General features: G+C 42.0%; 1 protein-coding gene across 3 annotated transcripts; it reads left to right on the plus strand.

Annotated features, from left to right (window-relative positions):
* The first annotated feature begins 379 nt into the window (after window positions 1–379).
* LOC122790421 (histone H2B-like) lies at window positions 380–19702 on the plus strand. 3 transcript variants are annotated; one of them, XM_044057944.1, is made up of 3 exons: window positions 380–535; window positions 1749–1864; window positions 19261–19702. In XM_044057944.1, the coding sequence occupies exons 2-3, from the start codon at window positions 1757–1759 to the stop codon at window positions 19495–19497; spliced, it is 345 nt and encodes a 114-aa protein (XP_043913879.1). In that variant the 5' UTR covers window positions 380–535; window positions 1749–1756; the 3' UTR covers window positions 19498–19702. The 3 variants fall into 3 exon arrangements, with proteins under 3 accessions (XP_043913879.1, XP_043913880.1, XP_043913881.1); XM_044057945.1 differs by having other exon boundaries at window positions 382–479; XM_044057946.1 differs by lacking the exon at window positions 380–535 and adding an exon at window positions 1141–1159.
* The last annotated feature ends 1832 nt before the right edge of the window (window positions 19703–21534 follow it).

The raw sequence follows: 21534 nt of genomic DNA on the forward strand, positions 1-21534 counted from the left end.
TTGCACAACTAAATGTTTCACTTCTCTATACCTACCTTAAAATGGTCCTCTCTGTGCCTAGATCTATCTGCTGTAGCTGGGTCATTTCTCTATCACTCACAGAAGAGAGGAGAGAAAAGGAAAGGAAATGCAGGCACAGGCATTATTAACTAGAAAGAGAGCTGGTTATTAATGCTTTGAGGCATGTTTTTCCTTTTTTTAACAGAGGAGGGGAAGGGAAAAAGGGAAAATGCAGGTATTATTAGCTAGAAAGAGAGCAGGTTGCTAATGCTTTAAGACAACATGAAAAGAGAGCCCCTTCAATGAATCATTAGTGCACTGTGTCAGTTAATTTCCCCATTTCCAAGGTGTTCTGATAGTACTTTGAGCCCTTTAACCTTTGATTGGTTAACTTCAGCCACTTGATGACAGCAGAGAGGTTCCTTTTCCACAGAGCATAAAAGGTGCAGCAGCAGAAAAAGGAGCAGTTCTCAATAAAGGTAGAACTACGAAATATTTAATCTGCTGGCAAATTATTATTATCATTTTTTTTTTGGTGAGTATAGCTATGTTTTGTTAAGATGTCTTTTAATGTGGGCCTTTCTAAACAAGTAAGGGATGTGCAGATTAACTGGTATGACAATATTATGTGTAGTTGCAGGAGAAATGTTTTTAACCAATGAATGAAGTATAACATTTGGGAACAAAAGTCCATGAGTGCAACATGTTGATTATAACAGTTTACAGAATTCAAAATGCAAATGTGTACTTAAAAATTTAATGCTAAAGCTACTTTTCACCCAATGATGGTGTTTGAGGAGTGGGTGAAGAAAGGCATACAGGCACACTTGGCTGTGATTTATTGGTAGGTCTTAAAAGTGTATGTAATTGTATATTTATGTATACATGGGGGTGTCTTCTCTGGAGGGGTTGTCTGGTATGTATGTATGTATGTATATGTATGAGGGAGGTATGTATGTATATATATATATATATATATATATATATATGGGGGTCTGATTGGTTTCTCTGGTCGTATAACTACTTTCTGATGTTTACTTTGCTTCACTTATTAAGAAAGTCTAGTAGTAATTTTTTATATGTTTACTTTCTTTCACTTTATTAAGAAAGTCTAGTAGTATATATTTTTTTTACAGCTTTCCAAAGCTGGTGCATTAAAGTAAGTTTAAAAGCAATCTAAAATCTCCAAACAAGCTGCACAGAAAAGAAAAGTGAACAGGACAGAATAGCCTGCAGGAAACAGGGACATATGGGATAAACTACATGGACAGGGAAAGTGAAAAGAATACCCTACAGCAAACATGTTGGGGCTAGCATTATATGGTAAAACATGTCAGATAAAAGAGGCTCTGCTTTGTAAGCCTGTCCAAAGAACATGCTAAGCAAGAAGATATTTGTGAAAGCAAGCACATGCCATGTTTTCACATATTTGTAGAGCAGGAATGAAAGCAAATTACTTTTGAAACTTATCTTGAGTATTAAAAAAAAAACTTTCTAAAAGTAAATCTTGTATTACTGTGTAAGTGCATGTACTTGCTAATCTTGGATTATTCTTTGGTTGTCATGCCCTGTATTTCTCGTGTGTTAAGTCCACTAGGTAGGTTTGAAGCACAAATAAACCGTAATCAGGTAGCATTTCTTCTAGTACGTTTGGCATCCATGTGAATAAAATGGACTGTCTTTACATTAACTTGTTCAGCTATGTTACTTGGCATCCAGGAGTGACATTTTTTTTTCTGCTAATGTAGTGTAGAAAATGAACAACTATAGGAGATCAACGAATCTTTGGCAGAAAAGTTTGTCCAAGAAAAAGACCAAATGGAGGGAGTCCTATTCTACCTATATCTTTAAAGTGGTCAAGCAGGTAATATTCTAACTTAAAATAATGGTTTCATGTTCTGCTTGTCTCCAAGTTGTCTGTTTTATAAGCTAGTCCATTATTGGGATTCTGAGATGCTGCAATGTGAACTTTTAACCCGCTGCTTTAAATGGCTGCACAAAAATAGAAATTCACTGCTGGTAGTCACTGGTTTGTTGCTCCTGATTCCTTACTCCTGATTCCTTGCTCCTGATATTATCCCTTAAGCACTGAATATTCTAGTGTAATGTAATGCTGCCATTTGTATAGTTCTGCAGCTTGAAAGTGTTTGAGGAAGGGTGCTGCCAGTGCAAGAAAGATACAGTGGTACTTAACATGTAATATGGTGGCCATCTTGTAAAACAGCCCAATGAACAGTGTCTGATGTGACCTCACTGCAGATGTACACTTCTTAAAGTTTATATTCTCATCACTCTGATTATGAGGGGAAGAATCCACACCTAAATCTTCAATTTGTGTCTATACCAGTCTTGAAGGATATTCTCTGGAAGTGGCAGTATGGTAGAATGACATTTTAACTAACCACCATAGAGGAGTAGAAACCACCATAGAGGAGTACAAACAATGTAACCTCAACCATTTGGTCTGGTGGTAGAAAGACTCCTATATTTTGGGAAGCTGAGCATTGCCTTCTGTATAGATTAAAAGGTGCAGAAGTTCATTTGTCAAGTAGTGTACATGTACTGTAGCCAGTCTAGGTGTGTACAGCCAGTTGTAGCCGGTCTGGGTGTGTGCGGCCACTCGGTTGCAGCTGTTCTGGGTGTGTACGGCTACTCGGTTGTAGCCGGTCTGGGTCTGTACGGCTACTCGGTTCTTGCAGCCGGTCTGGGTGTGTGTGGCCACTTGGTTGTAGCCGGTCTGGGTGTGTGTGGCCACTTGGTTGTAGCCGGTCTGGGTGTGGGCGGCCACTCAGTTGTAGCAGGTCTGGGTATGTGCGGCCACTCGGTTGTAGCCAGTCTGGGTATGTGCGGCCACTCGATTGTCAGTTGTAGCCAGTCTGTGTGTGTGCAGCCACTCAGTTGTAGCAGGTCTGGGTGTGGATGGCCACTCATTTGTGCCCTAGGTTCCCTTGCTCTTTTATTTTACATGAATTTTTTTGTGGTGATAGGATTCTACTTATCTCAGGCTTCTAACATTTTCATTATATTCTGTCCTTGTACTTCACCTCAATATTTTCTTAGCTATCCCTGTTTTAAACAAGTAACACTAGCACTACCATAGCAACAACCAGCCATATTCTTGTTCATATACCATACACATATATCTACCACCAAAACCATGATATTGATCTACTGATCAGCCCTTTATCTATGATGGCACATGCCCTTTCTTGCTAGTTTATTTATTAGCTTTCTTTTTTTCCACTTTATATTACTCTCCTGTATAAACTATGTACTACCTATGTTTACCAAAGTTATGTATTCTTGATATTGATTTCTTGTATTGTTTGTAATGTGTTTTTGCAATGCAGGTTTTCTTCCCAGCCCTCTGGTAAAAAAGGGCCACTGGCCCAGTTGGACATCCCCCAGTAAATTATTGGAGACCAATATCATTGAAGGGCTGTGGCTTTAGGTTTGAATTTTAGTAGGGCAGCATTTCTGTTGTAAAAAGTTAAATATCAAAGTAAAACAGTCCCTCTCTAGAAAATTATAAGCTGAGGAGTATGAGCCCTTCTAATGTCTAATGTTGCTTCACTTTTGGTCATTTAATTTTAAAGGAACCTCCTTTGGGAGAAGATATTACTCAGTCCTGGAGCCAGGCCTTCTGATTTGCCACTGACAGCCTGGTAGCCAGGGGATCAAAATAATCTAGCCAGGCTCAAACCACAACATCCATTTGAGGCCCATTCTCCATCAAAGTGAAGGGTAGAAATGTAGTGGTATGTCATTCAAGTGGCAGAAGGATGTCTTTCCTTGAAGTGGAAACTGACTCTTAGTACCACTGAGGAAGGAACGGAAGCTTGTGCACAAGGTTCAAAAGTGGGTGATAGATTTGTAGTTAGCATTATAATTGCATAGTACTAGTTCCAGAGCCACACCTCTGAAGCACGTGTCTGTGTTATTTTCTGCTCTGGGAGTCCTCCTGAGAGATCTTGCATGGTATGGAATCCAGTCCCTAGCTGTTTGGTATTCAGTCTTTTTACCACAAAAAGAGAAGGTAAATTTGTTTCAGAAGAGGAAAAAAATGATTTATATAAGCATGTAGCAGCTAGTTAGCATTGTTAGACCCAAGTACAATGCTTGATCTCTCTCCTGAGAGACTGTGTGTGAAATGATGGGGATATTTGGAGGGGTGAGGTATGACTGGGAAATCAGCTTATCAAGTGGTGATTTTGATTACTTGTGGATTGTCCACAACAAGCACAACAGATAACACAGGAATGCTCATAAGTCTTCTTGCTACCCCCTCCTTGCAGGGTAGAGAAGGTAGAGAGGTCAATGATCATAGGAATTACAAGGCAAGTGAATCTAGAGACCATTTGTGCATTGCCAATGTCCACCCTTCAGTTGCATCCCATGTCTTGAATTGAAAAGGAGTTCTGCACAGAGATGCATCTTATACCCATCCAGCTATCCTATTTGCATTTGAAGGATACAGCGATATATCTTTGGATGATCTGTAGGAGTAACTTATTCCAGATATGTGGTAAATATTATGTAATAACTTACTGGAGAGACAGCTTTAAGTTTATATATTATATAAAATATATTAAATTGTGTCATTGGTTCTAGTATTTGTGGTCTTGCAGAGATGGGAGATCAATGAGCGCTAGGTCCCTAATGGCATGGAAAGCCAGACCATTTTGACATTTCATCTGACCTGGGGCCATATTTGGACATGCATAATAAGATATGTGGATTAATTTGCTATACATGTACAAGCATGCAAAATCTGAAGGTAATGCTACTCAATGCTAGAAGTCTAAACTTCAAAATGCACTATCTCGAGGCACTCCTAAAAATGGAGAACATTGATATCTGTGCAGTAACTGACACCTGGTTCAAGGCTCCAGAGAGCACCCCTGCAATACCAGGCTACAACTCTTGCCACACTTTTCGGCCACCAAACCAGGATTAAAACACTAAAAGTGGAGGAGTGTCCATATTCACCAAGGATATTCGCACCACCAGGTTAGTTGCCCAACACAATGCATCTGAAATTCTCCAGTTGCAACTAACACTAGGTAAGACTGCAATCCAAATTGTAGCTTGCTACAGATACCCCACCATGCCCCAAGATTCTCACTACACCTTTTTAAACATACTGAAAAACATTAAGATACAACCAAACGCCCTAATACTGGGTGATTTCAACTACCCTGCCATTACCTGGGAAAGCTATTTGTGTACCAACACCTTTGCCCAGCGATTCTTGGAATTCCTAAATTCTAATGACCTGGATCAACTAATCCATAGTCCCACCAGGGGCTCCAGTATCCTAGACCTGGTCATTACCAACATGGGAAATCGATGCTCCACACCTATGGTCACCCCCTCGTTGGTCAGGTCAGACTGTAAGCTAATCACACTTAACATCCACATCCCACCCCCAGTAAGGAAACCTCCATAAAAAAACTTCTCCACAGCCAACTTCATGCTACTCAAGTCATAAGTCACAAACTTCATGACACGCATGCAGATTGGAACTGAAAGTTCGACTGCTGAGTCCTACACTAAGGCACTGTGCGAGCACATCCACTCATGCATGAATCGTGCCATCCCAAATAGAACCAAGATGCTCTCCTCCAGAAAAAGGAAGCCAATCTGGTCGTCCCCTGCCATAAACTTTACAACCAAAGGAAGAAACTGTTGCAGAAAGAGGAAAATCCCAGGATGCAAAAAACTCCCTTACCAGCCTCAGTAAGAAGCTGAGATCCCTCATAAAATCCTCTAAAGCTAGTTACGAAAATAAAATTGCCAAAGATTCCAAAGACAACCACAAGGCATTCTATTACTATGTCAAGAATCTAAATGGCAATGCTCAGATCTGCTCTAAGCTACAACAGAATAGCATTAAATATACTGATCCCAAGGATATTGCCAATATCCTGGCAGATCGATTCAGTGCCAACTTCACCCTCCTCTCACCTCCTAAATGGCCCATCTCAATACTGGAAGATTGCCAAATTCCGGTAATAACGGCCACACAGGTAAATAATGCGCTCTCCAAAGCTAAGAATACAGCATCCATGAGACCAGATGACATCCCGGGCTGTGTACTACATGAACTACAAAATGAACTGGCACCTCACCTAAGTGTTATGTTTAATCATACCCTCCCCTCAGGCTTTGTGTCCACTGAGGGACACACAGCTACAGTTATCCCACTCCACAAGGGGGGATCCACCTTGGATCCCGGGAACTACCGCCCCATCAGTCTGACGAGCCTGATCTGCAAAGCCATGGAATGTATTATCATGGAAACTTGTAAACAAAGACATTGGCAACCTTAAAACACTGGACCCCACCCAGTTTGGGTTCATGAAGGGCCACTCTTGTCTTATGAACCTGATTGACTTCTTCGAATCAAGTCTCCAGAGCCATGGACAAGGGTAAGGCAGTCCACACAGTCTAGCTGGACCTCACCAAGGCCTTTGACACCATCCCCCACTCTGCAGTCATAGATAAACTTACTAAGCTGGGCATTAATCCCTACGTCACTCGATGGGTTGCCAACTGGCTTACTGACATAACCCACACTGTAAAAGTAGAAGACTCCAAATCCAGCTCCAGGCAAGTGGAGTACCTCAGGGTTCAGTCCTGGGACCTCTTGTTTGGCATCCACTTCTCTGAAGTACAGGCCGACAGTAAGGGACTCTGGCTAACAAAGTTTGCAGATGACTGTAAGCCATTATTGAATCCAAATGATGTGGATACATTAAGAGCCTTACAGAAACCGATGCTTGGTGCCAGAGCCATGGGCTCAAGCTCAATGCTAAGAAATGTATAGTTATCCCCTTTGGGAAAAAACATGTACCCATGAATTGCCACATAGGTGGCAGTACACTAAACGCTGAAAGTGTGATAGGGACACAGGTGGACAGTGGTCTCACCTTCAATAACCACATTGCCACAACAGTCAGGAAATCCTATGTGGCACACCTCATCACTAAGGGCTTTTCATCCAGAAAAAGGTCATTGTCCCACTGTACTCATCCCTCATTAGACCCGTTATAGAATACCAAGCCCCATTTGGTATGTACCTCTCAAGACATCTGCAACAAATGGAAAGGCCACAGAAATACCTCACTAAAAGAATCACAGGCCTAAAGCAGATGCCCTATGCTGACCACCTTAAACTCCAGCTATACTCTGTCGCATATAGTCTACTCCGAGGCGATCTCTGCTTAACATACAAGGCCATGTCAAACCCAGAGCTGTTGGACATGCTACACTTATCCCAATCCCGAGCCACTTGTCATCACAATAAACAAAACATGCTGGAGGGATAGGTTCCTGACCTCAGGGACTCCCCAGACTCTGGAATAGACTGCCCATACATATCAAGCAGAGCGCTTCTGTGGCCTGCTTCAAAAGGAACCTTGATGACTGGATGGGAGAATCACCTCGGGGATCACATCAGTCGCCCTGCTAGACAGGGTTCCAGGGAAGTAAATAGTGTGGGAAGAAATAGCCAGGGAATTGTTATGGCTAGGCTTGTATAGGCCCTAGGGCCTATAGCCTAGTACCGACCTATGAACCTATACTAAATAGAGCACCATCTGCTCAAATACCAATCACTTGCTACATTTGAAGGAGGCAAGCTTACTGGCACCCCATGAATTGGTGGTTGTATCCTCCTACATCAGTCTGTATGTATGTCTCCTATAACTGTGCATTTTGAGTGTCTTGCACTGGAATGCACAGAAGAACATTCAGCTGTGAGCAGATAGTCAATGTGTCACCATCCGCTGGCAGTCTGAATTTAAATGACCACAGTAGAGACTAGACAGATCTAGAAAAGCCAAACACATAGTGAAGTTGCCTGTTAATGCCTCAGTGTTTCTATATTAGGTGAGGTAGGTTACCGTCTCTAGAAGACCTTATCCCAGATATGAGGAGGGCAGGGGTATGGAGTCTGACTGGACCATTTTCACGACCTTCAGGGGTCGAGGTGGCAGCAAAGAGCTATAGTTAACAGTTGGTTGCCAATTATGGAAGTGATCGTAGAACCTAATGGACACCAATAGTGGTCTAAGCTATAGGCTTTAGAGCCCTCCAAGTGTTGGTGAGTTGATGGGAACCAAAGCATCAGGAAGGCAGTAGCTGTAGCAGTCACTGAAAAAAAAAACAAAGGACTTAGCATGGGAGAAGCTTGAGGTTATGAAGAAGTACTTTTGGATGACCCCTGAAGTTCTGGCATCCCATTTTGTGACTTTGTGTGTGTGGGGTGGTGGTATTCTGCCCAGGCTGTTGTCATTGTGGGTAAAGAAAGCTGAAGTGGAACATTTTTAGGCACTAGTTCCAGTGTAGCAAACCATGCCAGAAATGTTGCAAATGTTTGCACTTTAACAAAGAGGTTACTACAGCAATGACATACCATAAGACCAAGAAATGCAAACATAAGAGCTGAAGCCAAAGTAGCTACAATTGCAGAAAACCTCAAAGAAGAGATTACAGTGGTTCTAGCACATGTTCAGAAAAGCAGAAGACAATCTGGTGGAAAAGATTTGAGACCTATAAGAAGGCGGCGAGAGGAAATAAGGGTGTCTAGCAAAGAGGTGGACGGATTGTGAGAAGATCTGTGACAGTCAGGCATGAGTGTTGACGATAGAGTGATGTCAAATAGAGAGATGGCAACAGTCAACATTGTTCCTTGACTGCCGTGTAGAAAATGGGGGGGGGGGGTGATTGGTGATGATGGCGATACCTTTTTCAGTGCTTTATGAAAATCTGGAATGCTACCTCAGGATTGGCACAGTGGTCCCCATTTTCAAAAATGAATACAAGATGGTCCAGTTTGTAGGGGGGATTGTATTCCTCAGCCTGTCTTGATAAACAAGTGGCAAGGCACCAGAAAGACCTCATCTAATAATAAAGCCTCCAATTCAAGTGTAGTCTGAATTCTGAACTAGCTGTGTAACAGTGAATCTGCCCTGTTATGTAAATAGGGTTCAGTCCAGTTTTCTTGTGTGCAATTTTTCATCTTTTTTCCCAAATCTCATGATGCTGTGTTTGCTCGTATTGTAGGTATAGTCATTATTGCAACAGGTTAAGTATTCTCATTGTCTTGAATTTCAGCAGCTTCTGTTTAATTTAGTAGCTACCCGCTTTAACCAATTGGCATATTTAATATAATGCAATGCAAGCAAATGGAGCTTTTCTCCTGGGGCCTTTGCTGAAAATGGATATTACCCAGTCGGACTTTCTCAAACAGACAAATAACTAAATACCCACTTCCACTTCATTACAGTCAGTCTCACCCCTGTGGGACATTGTTAAAAGCCTCCATTGGAATGGGCAGATAAACTTAACTTATTGCTTTATTAGTCCTACCTACACCACAGAAGGATCAGTAGTTTAAACTGAAATATAGGCTCTTGACTCCCTTAAAAGGGTGAACATAAACATGTGCACTGTAGTGCAGTTGCTACTGTAACATCGCCAAAAAACTGTTAAGGGCAGAATATTAAAGCTCATGTAAATGCTTTAGGTATACAAGCTTAGGCTTCTTGTTTCAAATAAATTAGTACTTCAAGTTGAAGGAAACTGAGACAGAATATCACAGTATTTTTCAATGATTTGAATCAGTACAGGTGAGCATTCTCCAAATTCTTCAGTTTGTGTTTGTGTTAAATATTGTAAAGAATCATTGCAGCATGCATTCCCCCATGACATTCATCTTACACCATCCCTCCATGACATTCATCTCGGTGTCACTGCCCCCCCCCCCCGAATTCTGCAGCTGTTCTTCACATTTAAATGTTTCATCTTTCATGGGAGTTGAGATTTTTGTGGGACTAAAAAATATAGGCACTGTCATGCTTTCTGAAAAATTATGTGGTGCAAATAAGACAGTCAACAGCAGTTTCCTTTCTGAAAGTGCATTTCTGGTTTGAGCCCTCAAATATTCCCAGGCACAAAGGGTTTTGTCCCTAGCTTAACATACAGATGTTTCTCTAGGTTTACATAGGCTCCCTCTACATCAAAACTGTGGGGAAGCTTCTTGGTGAAGGCAAGGGCTGCACATACAGTCTCTCACAACCTGCTCAATGTGCATCCCATATGAACTGAAAGTGGCAGCAGCCACACTGCTAGCATGAACTGTTTTCCAACAGTATCGAATAGTGGCAGTACAATTATAGAGTACATTATAATAATCTGGGGATAGTAAACAGGCTGTGTAGGGGTGACATGACTGGTGCTACCTTGCCATCCTGTTAGGACGGCTGCTACAAACTATCAATCTGTTTCATGGTAAAATGTTTCTGGGGCTAAGAATGTTGTGTGAATGTGCAGGTGAAGTGTTTATGAACTGTACCATGATTCTGTTATACCCTGATACTTATGACTTGATTAGCCTAGAGATGCCTTCTGAAGGTCAGCCTTAATGCATATTCACTACATGTAGAATTGTAGCAGGTAAGCAGTGCACTGCTGCAATGTATGATGGCCATCCTTAAATCAGAGGCCTTGATTTTAGGCATACACTTCCTTCAAGCTAATTCTTGTATTCACTTTGTATGTAATAACACATATACATATTGTCATCTCTTTCATAAAATTTTCAAGCTCTTAATTTCCTCCATTTGCTGCTGTGACTAACGCGTTTCCTGTAGCCTTTCATCCTTGTATGCCTTCAACATATGATAGGAAACTTGAATGCAAAAATGAAGCTCCTTTTTCAGTCTGCTTGTAGTGCCATCTGCTGCATGCAGTATTTTTTCTATCCCCTCCATCTGCTGAAAATCCATTATCAATATGAACAGGTATGGTTTTGGAGCAAATGCACACCCACCCTTCTGTGAGTTTAAAACAGTGTGTACTTTGGCCTCATGCATTCTCTGGAAAAATTCTAGCTGGACTTCAGACCATCACAGGCTTGCCCAGATAAGCTGAATTAAGATCTTGTCATGTACTTCTCGGTCTGGAAATGTTCACTTGGTCTCTTCATCTCTAGCTGCTGCTTTACTTCATCACTGAAAACATTGAGTCGAATTGTACCAAGTCTTGATCTGAATCTGAACTGCTTCCTCCCCTTTTGCTTTCTACTACTGTGTATCGCCCACTCCAGCACTACTCCTGCACTTCTGTGACAGCGAACATCCCCTTTATTTCTTGGTCACTGGTACCTTCTGTGACAGTTGTGAACACCCCCTTTATTTCTTGGTCACTGGTACCTTCTGTGACAGTTGTGAACACCCCCTTTATTTCTTGTACACTGGTACTTGAATGCTTATTATCCAGTCATATTGGATCTATCCATACTGCTCTCTGGAGCTATTTCCAGTCATATTGGATCTATCCATACTGCTCTCTGGAGCTATTTCCAGTCATATTGGATCTATCCATACTGCTCTCTGGAGCTATTTCCAGTCATATTGGATCGATCCATACTGCTCTCTGGAGCTATTTCCAGTCATATTGGATCGATCCATACTGCTCTCTGGAGCTATTTCCAGTCATATTGGATCGATCCATACTGCTCTCTGGAGCTATTTCCAGTCATATTGGATCGATCCATACTGCTCTCTGGAGCTATTTCCAGTCATATTGGATCGATCCATACTGCTCTCTGGAGCTATTTCCAGTCATATTGGATCGATCCATACTGCTCTCTGGAGCTATTTCCAGTCATATTGGATCGATCCATACTGCTCTCTGGAGCTATTTCCAGTCATATTGGATCGATCCATACTGCTCTCTGGAGCTATTTCTCTCCTAAAGTAGCCAGTATCTTTATATGTCCTGTCATCTGATTGTACAACCATTCGTGGACTTAATTTTGTTAGTGCACTTTGTACTGTTTCTAAGGTGAGTTCTCTTTCTCTTTCACTGTTGTTTGCACACATGGCAGTACAACTTTTGTGGGATTTTTCATTTAGAAACATCAAGAACTCCTTTCATCTACCTACAATGTCGTTTAGACTGGAGATCAGATCTCCTGCTACCATCCATTAATCTGCCAATTGTGCTTTTTGACATCTGAGTCACTTTTGGAGTTTTCTGATGCCTTCTTTGCCATTATGACTCCCCTGTTAGCTAACCAGTATTGCCTGTTGGTGATTGCCCTCATTTTGCACTCCTTTTGATAACTTCTTGAGCTTTTGTTCTGACTTCAGATTTAGCCTTGGACATCTGTAACCTCTGCTTGCAGCTGACTGTGGCTCAGTCTTTTATACTGGTGGCTGACTGCTTCATTGGGGAGCACTTTACAATGTCTGTGACTCCAATGTCCTTTACTAAAAGGAAGCTTGAGAGTTGCAAATTGATCAATTTTTTGTATGTGATCGGCTCTCTTGGGTTAAAGATAGTTAATACATGGTTCACCAATCAGGCCACTCTTAACATGTTTTCTAGAACTCTAGAATGGCCTCTGATTCCTGTTGGCTGACCCACCCATATGAACCAAATCATGTGCTTCTTGTTGGTCCCAATAAGAGCTCTCATTTCATCCATTTTCAGGGTGAACTCTGTTCATCCTACTTTACTGAGGAAACTCTGCAACCACCTCCTGAATACCCATGCCACCTTGTCTCCTTGTTTTTGCAGCCATGCCTGGTGACTTTTTAATCCATGCTGTATGAAATATGAATGTATAGGATTGCAACATATACACCTCCTTTTGCTTGGTTCTCTTCTTAGTAATAAGAGTTTAGCTACACCTCCCAAGCACTTTGCATTTTTTTCTAGAGAATGGATTCCACAACTGCATTACTTGCGTGAATACCAGTAGAATCTCTTATACCGCTCGGGGAACGATAATGAGCCGGGCCAAACTCAGGGAACGATAATGAGCCGGGCCAAACTCAGGGAACGATAATGAGCCGGGCCAAACTCAGGGAATGATAATGAGCCGGGCCAAACTCAGGGAACGATAATGAGCCGGGCCAAACTCGGGGAAAGATAATGAGTCGGGCCAAAGGCGGGTCAATTTATTTTTGAAGTAAGATTAGACATGCTTGAGGAGGATAATGGGTGGCTGTAGAGTGGTATATAGGTGACAGTCTAGAAGTCGTGCACAGGAAGTGAAATCTGCCCTCTACTGAAAGTGAAAGAAATTGCTAGCTACCAGTGGTAGAAGGGTGGTACTGCTGAAGTGCCAAACTGTCATGGTAGCTTGAGATCAAGGGGTGCAGCTATGTTTGTGAATGCCTACAGTATAGAAGTTCAGAATATGCTATACTTTTAAAGCAAACCTATGTAGCTGTGAGCAGAAAATAAAATTTTAAATATGCATTGGACAACTCCTTACTAGTGAGTGATGGCAAATTTCTGAAGCAGATGTAGTTCTAAAGTCCTGTTTCAAATGTGAAAAAGGTCAAATGTTTTTAATTCATTCTCATTACTTACCATCTGTGTTGGCATAACTGGATAAAGCCCTGACACTGAGTCGGCATAACTGGATAAAGCCCTGACACTGAGCCGGCAGTGAAAGTTCATAGGTTTGGTCTCCTATGTCTGGAACTTGTATGGTGAAGATGGGTGTATTTTTCTGGTGAGGGGGCAAGTCACACAATTGAAACAGTATATTGGAGGATGTTACAGATGTTGTGCACCCTGAGTGTGGATTCAGCTCATCAGGTCTTTAGCAGTAGCCTTCGGCATGGGTACATAGAAGTATGCAATCACAGAGGAAGGCAGATCACACACAAGCACACTCCAACAGAAAAGTTGTAATGGTCTTATAGTTTCATAGTTTAGTACTAGGCTATCTGCCCTGGGGAATTTGTAAGCCTAGCCATAGTGATGTGGCTTTTGCCACCCCATGAAATGGTACAAAAATGTACAGAATAAATTTAGAGTACTGTGCCTCTGTCTAGTAGTGACACAATGAAGGTCCCCTTATATAATAGAATTAGTTTACTGTGCCCCTATCTAGCAGTGACACAGATGTGACCCCTGGGGTAAACTTACGATCTCCCATCCACTCAAGATTTCTCTTGAAGAGAGTCAGTGAGGGGCTCTGCCTAATACGAACTGGGATCTTGTTCCAAAGCATGGGAAGCCTCTGGGTTATGAATCTATCCCTCCAGCATGTCCTATTCATACTTGTGCCGAGGTTTTAAGTCTTTAGCTCTCATGGTCCTGATGGATTTGGATTTTTTGAGGTGGAGCATGTCCATCAGATCCTGATTGGACATGGCCTTGTACGTCAGGCAGAGATCACCTCTGAGCAGGCGGTATGCTACTGAATAGAGCTGAAGTATCTTTAGTCTGGCAGAATAAGACATATGTTGGAGACCCTTGATCCTATTGGTGAGGTACTTTTGTGGTCTCTCCAGCTGTTGCAAATGCCGGGTGAGGTACATACCAAATGGGGCATTGTACTCAATCATGGGTCTGATGAGGGAGGAGTATAGGGGTACAATGACATCCTTGGATATACACAGTGTCTCATACTGGCTCAGTGGGTAAGACAAAATGGCTTCCCGTATGATAACTAAGGTGCCTTCTTATCCACGAGGAAGGGGTGGGCCAGCTCCGGTATGGAAGGTGTGATGGACAGTAGGTAATGGGGCGAGTGGGATGATGTGTTCTCTAGTTGCTTGCTTAATTCACTTCAAGGAGTATGTAGCTTTTGACTTCTCTCACTTGGTGAGAACAAGGCAGAGAAACTTTGCCTGATTTCAGGTGACACCCCATTTTAGGAAGTGCACTAATGGCTGACTGCCAGCTCCCCTGTGGCAGTTTTGGGCAAAATAGCAACAGTGAAAACCCACACAGAGAACATGCACACATCATACTCAAAGTATACTATTTGAGAAATAAACCAAAGATTATGAAAGGTGGTACAGAGAGGCTGGGGCTATGTAGTCAGACTAAGATACAATCTCTGATCTCAAGGCAATGCATTGTTTTTCACTTTAGAATGTATTGGTTCATGGTTCAAATCTGTGCCTTGGAATGAATGCATGTAGAGCATCGCTGTGTGCAGATCTAGTTGTGCTTCAGAACATGGTGCATTATATTAAAAATAATATTGGTGTAGCCAGTCATGCTCCTCTCTTACCTAATTGTGTCTTGATCATCTTTGAAATTTGGTTCATAGGTGGGTACTAGGCTAATAGCCCTGGAGCCTTTACAAGCCAAGTGCCTGGCATCATGCTGCCCAACGTCTGTTACCAGTGCCTCTATCAAATAGAGCCACTGGAGTGATCCCCACGGTGAACTTTCTACTACCCATCCACTCATCAAGAGTTCTGATGAAGAGTGATAGTGAGGTTCTCTGCTTGACATGTATGGGAAGTGTATTTTGGAGCATGGGCAGTCTGGGTGAGGAACCTATACCTCCAGCATGTTTTGTTGATTGTGGTAATGAGGTTGAGATCTCTGGAGTGTGTGGTGTGGAGGGATTGGGATTTCTTTAACTGTAGCATTTCTAACACCACTGGGTCAGACATGAGTTTGCAAGTCAAGCAGAAATTGCCTCCAAGTAGGCAATATGAGACAGTTTTGAGTCTGTCCATGTAGGACATGTGTTTTCATGCCTAGGATCGTCTTTGTGAGGTACTTCTGTGGCCTCTCCAGCTGTTGCAGGTGTCTAGTGAGGTACATACCGACATTATACTCTTTTTGGTCTAATCCATGTAGGACATGTGTTTTCATGCCTAGGATCGTCTTTGTGAGGTACTTCTGTGGCCTCTCCAGCTGTTGCAGGTGTCTAGTGAGGTACATGCCGACATTGTACTCTATTTGGTCTAATACGGAAAAAGTAGAGAGAGACTATGACCTCTTCCTGGATGCAAATCCCTTCGTAATGAGATGTACTACATAGAAGGACTTTCTGACCACAGTGGCAATGTGGTCAAAGGAGAGGTTGCTGTCAACCTGCATCCCCAGATTTATTTTACAACACCTTCAGTGTTCAGTGGGCTCCTATCGACATGGTAATTTTTTGGCATTAAGCTTAAGGTCATGGTTTCGACATCAGTCATTGGTCTCAGAGTCCTTTCTGTAGGATGTCTGCATCAGTTGTGGAGTTAATAATGGTTCCCAGCTTGCAGTTGCTAGAGTCCCTTTGTGTTGGCCTGGACTTCTGGAAGTAGATTCTGAAAAGGAGAGGACCCAGGACTGATCCCTGTGAGACTCTGCTCATGACTGGTCGGTAGTCTGACTTGGAGTCTGCTACTTTCACACTGTGTGATCTGTGAGCCAATTTGCATCCCACCTTATGATATATAGGGATTGATGCCTAGTTTGGTGAGTTTATCAATAATTCTCGAGTGAGGAATGGTATCCAAGGCCTTTGCCAGATTGAGGGGTTGATGCCTAATCTAGTTTGGTGAGTTTATCAATAATTCCCTGAGTGAGGAATGGTATCAAAGGCCTTTGCCAGATTGAGGTAGGCTGTATGCACTGCCTTACCTTCATCCACAGCCCTGGTGAATGACTCAGAAGTAAACCAGGTTGAGCAGGCATGATCTCCCTTTCACAAAGCCAAATTGCATGGGGTCTAGAGTTTGGAGGCTTCCTATATCTTTGTTAATCAGGTCCATGATGATGCTCTCCATAGCTTTACATATCAGACTTGTCAGACTAATGGGGCAATAATTCCCAGGGTCTGTAATTGGTCCCCCTTTATGGAGAGGGGTGACTGTAGCAGTATGCCATTTGGTAGGGACAAAGCCTGAGGTGAGGCTGTGACTGAACAGGGCGCACAGATGTGGTGCCAATTAACTTTGTAATTCATGTAGAACACAGCCAGGGATATTAATGAGTCCAATGGAAGCTGTATTCTTGGCCGTGGGCAGTTAATGCTGGGTGCCAGGCATTCTTCAGGTATTGTGATTGGCCCTTTAGATGGGGAAAGAGGGGTAAAGTTGGCACTAAATCTGTTGGCCAGTATGTTGGCAATATCTGTTGGCTCAGTATAGGAGGTACCATTGTGCAGTAACTCTGAGAAAATCTGGGTATTGTCGTGAAAGATCTTGATATAACTATAGAAGGCTTTGTGATTTTAGTGTCTGCTGCAATTCTGCCTTCATTGCTGCCTTTTGAGGATTTGATGAGGGATCTCCTTTTTTGCTGAGGCTTATAAGGGAGTTTTTCCAGTCTTGGGACTTCACCTTTTTCTGCAACAGTTTCTTCCTTTTGTTGTAGAATTTATTAATGGCAGGGGACCACCAGACTGGCTTCCTTTTTTTGGGGAAGAGTGTCTTTGTTCTTTTGCGTATGGCTAGTTCCATGCATTTATGTACATGTTCGTACAGTGCATTGGTGTAATTTCAGTAGTCATGCAGCTATTTTCCATTGGCATGGGTGCCGTGAAGTTAATCACCTCTGTTTTTAGTAGCCCAAAGTCAGCTTTGGAAAAGTTTTTTGAGGTGGTTACCTTTGCAGGGTGGGGGTTGAGATGTGGATTTCCATGGTGATTAGTTTATGGTCTGATCTGACCAGGGACAGATTGACTATTGGTGTAGAGCAACAGTCACCCATGTTAGTAATGACCAGGTCAAGGATGCTGCTTCCTCCAGTGGGGGTCAGAATGAGCTGGTCCAGGGCATTGAAATTGATGAATTCCAGGAAGTGTTGGGCCAGTGTATTGGTGCTTGAGTAGTTTTCCTGGTTGATGGAGAGGTGGTTGAAGTCTCCTAGTATGAGTTGTTCTGGACCTTGATAGATTCTATGGTGCTTAGGAACATGGAGTGAGAGTCTAGGGACATGGTTGGGGACCTATAGCAGGATATCACCTGGATTGCCGTCTTACCCAGTGTTAGTTGTACCTGAAGTATCTCAGATGCGTTATGTTGGGCTACTAGTCTGGGGGTGTGCATATCCTTTATGAATATGGATACATCACCTTTGGAGCTTTGCTTCATGTTTCAGGGCTGAAAGATGTGGAATGAGTTATAGCCTGGTAGCACATGGGTGCTTTCTACTGCTTTAAACCAAGTCTCCATTACAGTACAAATGTCGATGTTCTCCATTTTAATGAGAGCTTAGAGCGACTGCATCTTGAGAGTTAGACTTCTAGCATTGAGCAGCATGATCCTCAGATTGCATTTATTTATATCTGTTACAGTGGTAATTTGGTCTTTGGAACACCACCTGAAAAAAGGCAGTATAGGAGTGGCAAGAACCTTAGCCAGTACCCGGAAACCCAGGGGTGACGGATGTAGGCCATCTCTGGCAAAGCATTGAGGTCTGTCAGTCATGTCATCCCAAGCAGACAGATACTGGATCCTCTTAGAATGACACCGGAAACTTACCAATTGTTGGAAATCCGTTTTTTGTTTGTACTGTTATATTCTGGGTGATGGTAGGATACTGCTCTGGGCTAGGGTCATACCTGCCTGGGCCACATAATCAGAGAGCTCAACTATGTCTCTTTTCATGTAGTCCAGGGAGATGTCTCATGTCATTCACCTAAGAGTCATACTTGTCCTTGTTGTGGAGTGTGTTGTGTAAGATTCTGGCACCTGATGGATAGCCGAGTGTCACTTCTCCTTATTCAGCGTAGTGAGTGTGACATCTGTGTGCCTCACTATTGAGTCACCTATGATTACTGTATTGGACAAGGTGTTTAGCCTTAGGGGCTTAAGTTGAGGAGCACACTGGGGAGGTAAGCTGATCTGTCCAGTGGTTTGTTCTATGTTGTGGTGATCAAGTGTGTTTGTCTTGGTGGTCTCTGCTGTTTGGGTAAAATTTCTGTTGAGAGCCTCCGAAGGTGGGTGTGTGGTTTGTGTTTATGTAGAGCTGTGATGGTGGGTTCTCTGGAGGGCTATGTGTTCCATGTGGTGTGGTGGAGGTGTTGACCCTTCTCTTGACGAGCTAGCATCTGGTCTTGGCTGGAGAGTCCACAACTTCCAATTTTGCATCTCTCAAGTCCTTAGCACATGCTCTGCACAGCTTTAACAGGTCTTCTAAAAGTATTTATGATTATTAAAACGTAACAAATGAAATGGTGTACATTCCTTAAGTATAAGGAGCAACAATGGAGAGGTGCACAAAAATCCTGGGAGGGGGGGTAAGAATGAGAATTTAGATCTGTAACTACCCATTAACTGCATGTATTCTTGTCATTGTACTGTTTCATGTTAGTTTAACAACGATCGTGATATTGAACATGAAAATATAATATTCTAATGCATTTCATTTTCCATTGTATGAACTTTGAGTTCTGTAATTTCTGACTTTGTCTGAAACCTCTGTATTTTTGGTAGCCAGAAAGTTAGCTGCTGTTTTATGATACTGCTCACTTATGTTTTTCTCCTGCAGGCTCATCCAGACACTACAATATCGAGGAAGGCAACTAACTTACTATGTCACTTGATGAAGACAATCTTTCACATTATTGCTAGAGAAGCATGTCGACTGGCATTACTTGGCAGGTGTTGCATCGTCACCAGCAAGGAAGTACAGCTGGCAATCCAAAAGCTTTTTCCAGGGGATCCACTAAAGCCTGCAGTTCCTCCTCCTGGAGTAAAATCTGTTAAAAATTATGGTGGCCGGTAAAGTACATTCAAGTTTGCTGGCAGCTAAGAAATGCCGCAATAGCTGATACTTAACTACATACTTAAGTTCATGCATCTGTGAAGGAAAATCCCTTATGAACATTGTAATTGAATAATGCAGAACCTGTTCTATCCAATGGCCGTAGAACTGGTATCACTCATGAAAAAATAAATCCTGTACAATAAATTTTTCCTGACTTATTCACTGTGGACTACACAAAGGGAATCTTTATTGTAATGAAAACTCAGTTAATGATGCAGAGTGTATATAGTTGGTGTTAATTTCATTTCATAGCCTGGAAGTAAGATCAACACTTGAGGTGTTCTACACTGTTCAATAAATTGTTTCTAGCAGTCCTGTTGATAGGTATGAAAGAATGTGCTAAGATGGACATGAATGTCTGTATTTACTTGAAGGCTATCTTCCATCTGAATTATTATACTGATCTCTCCTAGTGCAGTGATGTACTCTGTTTAAAATAAGGGGGGCACTCTATTAACAAGTTGTTAGATGTACCAGATACATTAAGGCAGAATCAGGTACTTTAAATGATACAAGCTATATAAATCCTACAAACTTGACTTGAGAGAAACTCTGCTGGTCATTCTCCAAACTACACACTAAATGTTGCAAGAGAAAAAATATTGAATTTGTTTTGGTTCATCCTCCTTACTTTAGGGCCTCTTCTGATATTAAAATGCCTTTATTTACTCTGTCTGTGACATCATTATGCAGAAACACTTGGTATAACAAGTTCCTTTATAATAGCTAGAATATGTAATCTCCTTTGGTACTGCTGACATACTCTAGTACAGCAGTATGTAATACTTCTAGCATTAAACCCAGAAAGCAATCCCTGCAGGTCATGTAGCTGACTTGAGTCAGTAGTCAGACACCATTCTGTGAAGATTAACATCTGCGCTTTAATCACAGATTTCTTTAGCAATGAACGGGAGCTGTGAATGTGTCATAAAGACTGTATCTGTTCGTTTGGTCATCCCTGTCTCACTCTTCAACTTATTTGGCTCCTTGTCTAAACATTCAAACTGTCACCTAGTTTAGATGTACAAATTTCTCCTAGTTCCTTCTTGGCCCCATACTATTCCTCCAAGTCGATGAGTCTCAAAATGGTCTGATTTTTCTGCAAACCAGCATTTTCTTAGTAAGTATTGTTTTCAAAGTCTGATTCTTGAATTATTTTATTTTGACCAGCCTATGAGAGTTCAAATAAACTTCACCTTTAGATCACTTGCTCATTTTTATGTATGATTCACACACAAGCATGGAGACTTGAATGTACATGTAAAATTAATAATGTCCTACTTGTGTAACTCCTTCCCCAGTCTCCTCTCAGAGAGGGAGGGGGTGCAGATATCTATGCTTATGATTCCTTTCAACTTGTCTGAGTCTTGCTTCCTTTACAGGAGTCTGAGTTTGGCTCCATAAATCTGGTGAGAGAAAGTGATGACTGTAGGAAGCATACAGCCAGTTTTGACCACCTCACAGGGGAAATGATCCATGGAACTGTGAAACTAGTTGGTGGACATGTAGTAGTCTTTCTCACCCCATAAGTACTTCAGTAGGATAGATGGTCTCATCCCATAAGTACTTCAGTAGGATAGATGGTCTCATCCCATAAGTACTTCTCATCCCATAAGTACTTCAGTAGGATAGACTGTCTCTTGTTTTATCACTGCCATGTCTGTCATCCTTTTACTTTTGCATTTCTATGTGAATCTCGTTTGCCTGTACAAAGGTATCCATTTTAATCTGCACTGATCTAAAGATATCATTCTACATGTCTACTACCTTTTACTTAAAGTCTAACATGTTTTTTAGGTGTCTTCTCAATGGTGCTCCTGTGACTATTTTGAGGAAGTGGGTACAAAGGTGCCATAATCTTGCCATCTCTGTATGTTTTGTCATCCTAGTTGTCATGACAAAGTAGCATCCCTCTAACCTGTTATGGAGAGACGAATCTTCAAAATTATGTATCCAAATGCCTATCTAAAGGCATCTGTATGGCACTGCATGACT

This window comes from Protopterus annectens, chromosome 16.part0 (assembly GCF_019279795.1).
Source record: "Protopterus annectens isolate FY-2018-M chromosome 16.part0, PAN1.0, whole genome shotgun sequence".
Taxonomy (NCBI): Eukaryota; Metazoa; Chordata; order Ceratodontiformes; family Protopteridae; genus Protopterus; species Protopterus annectens.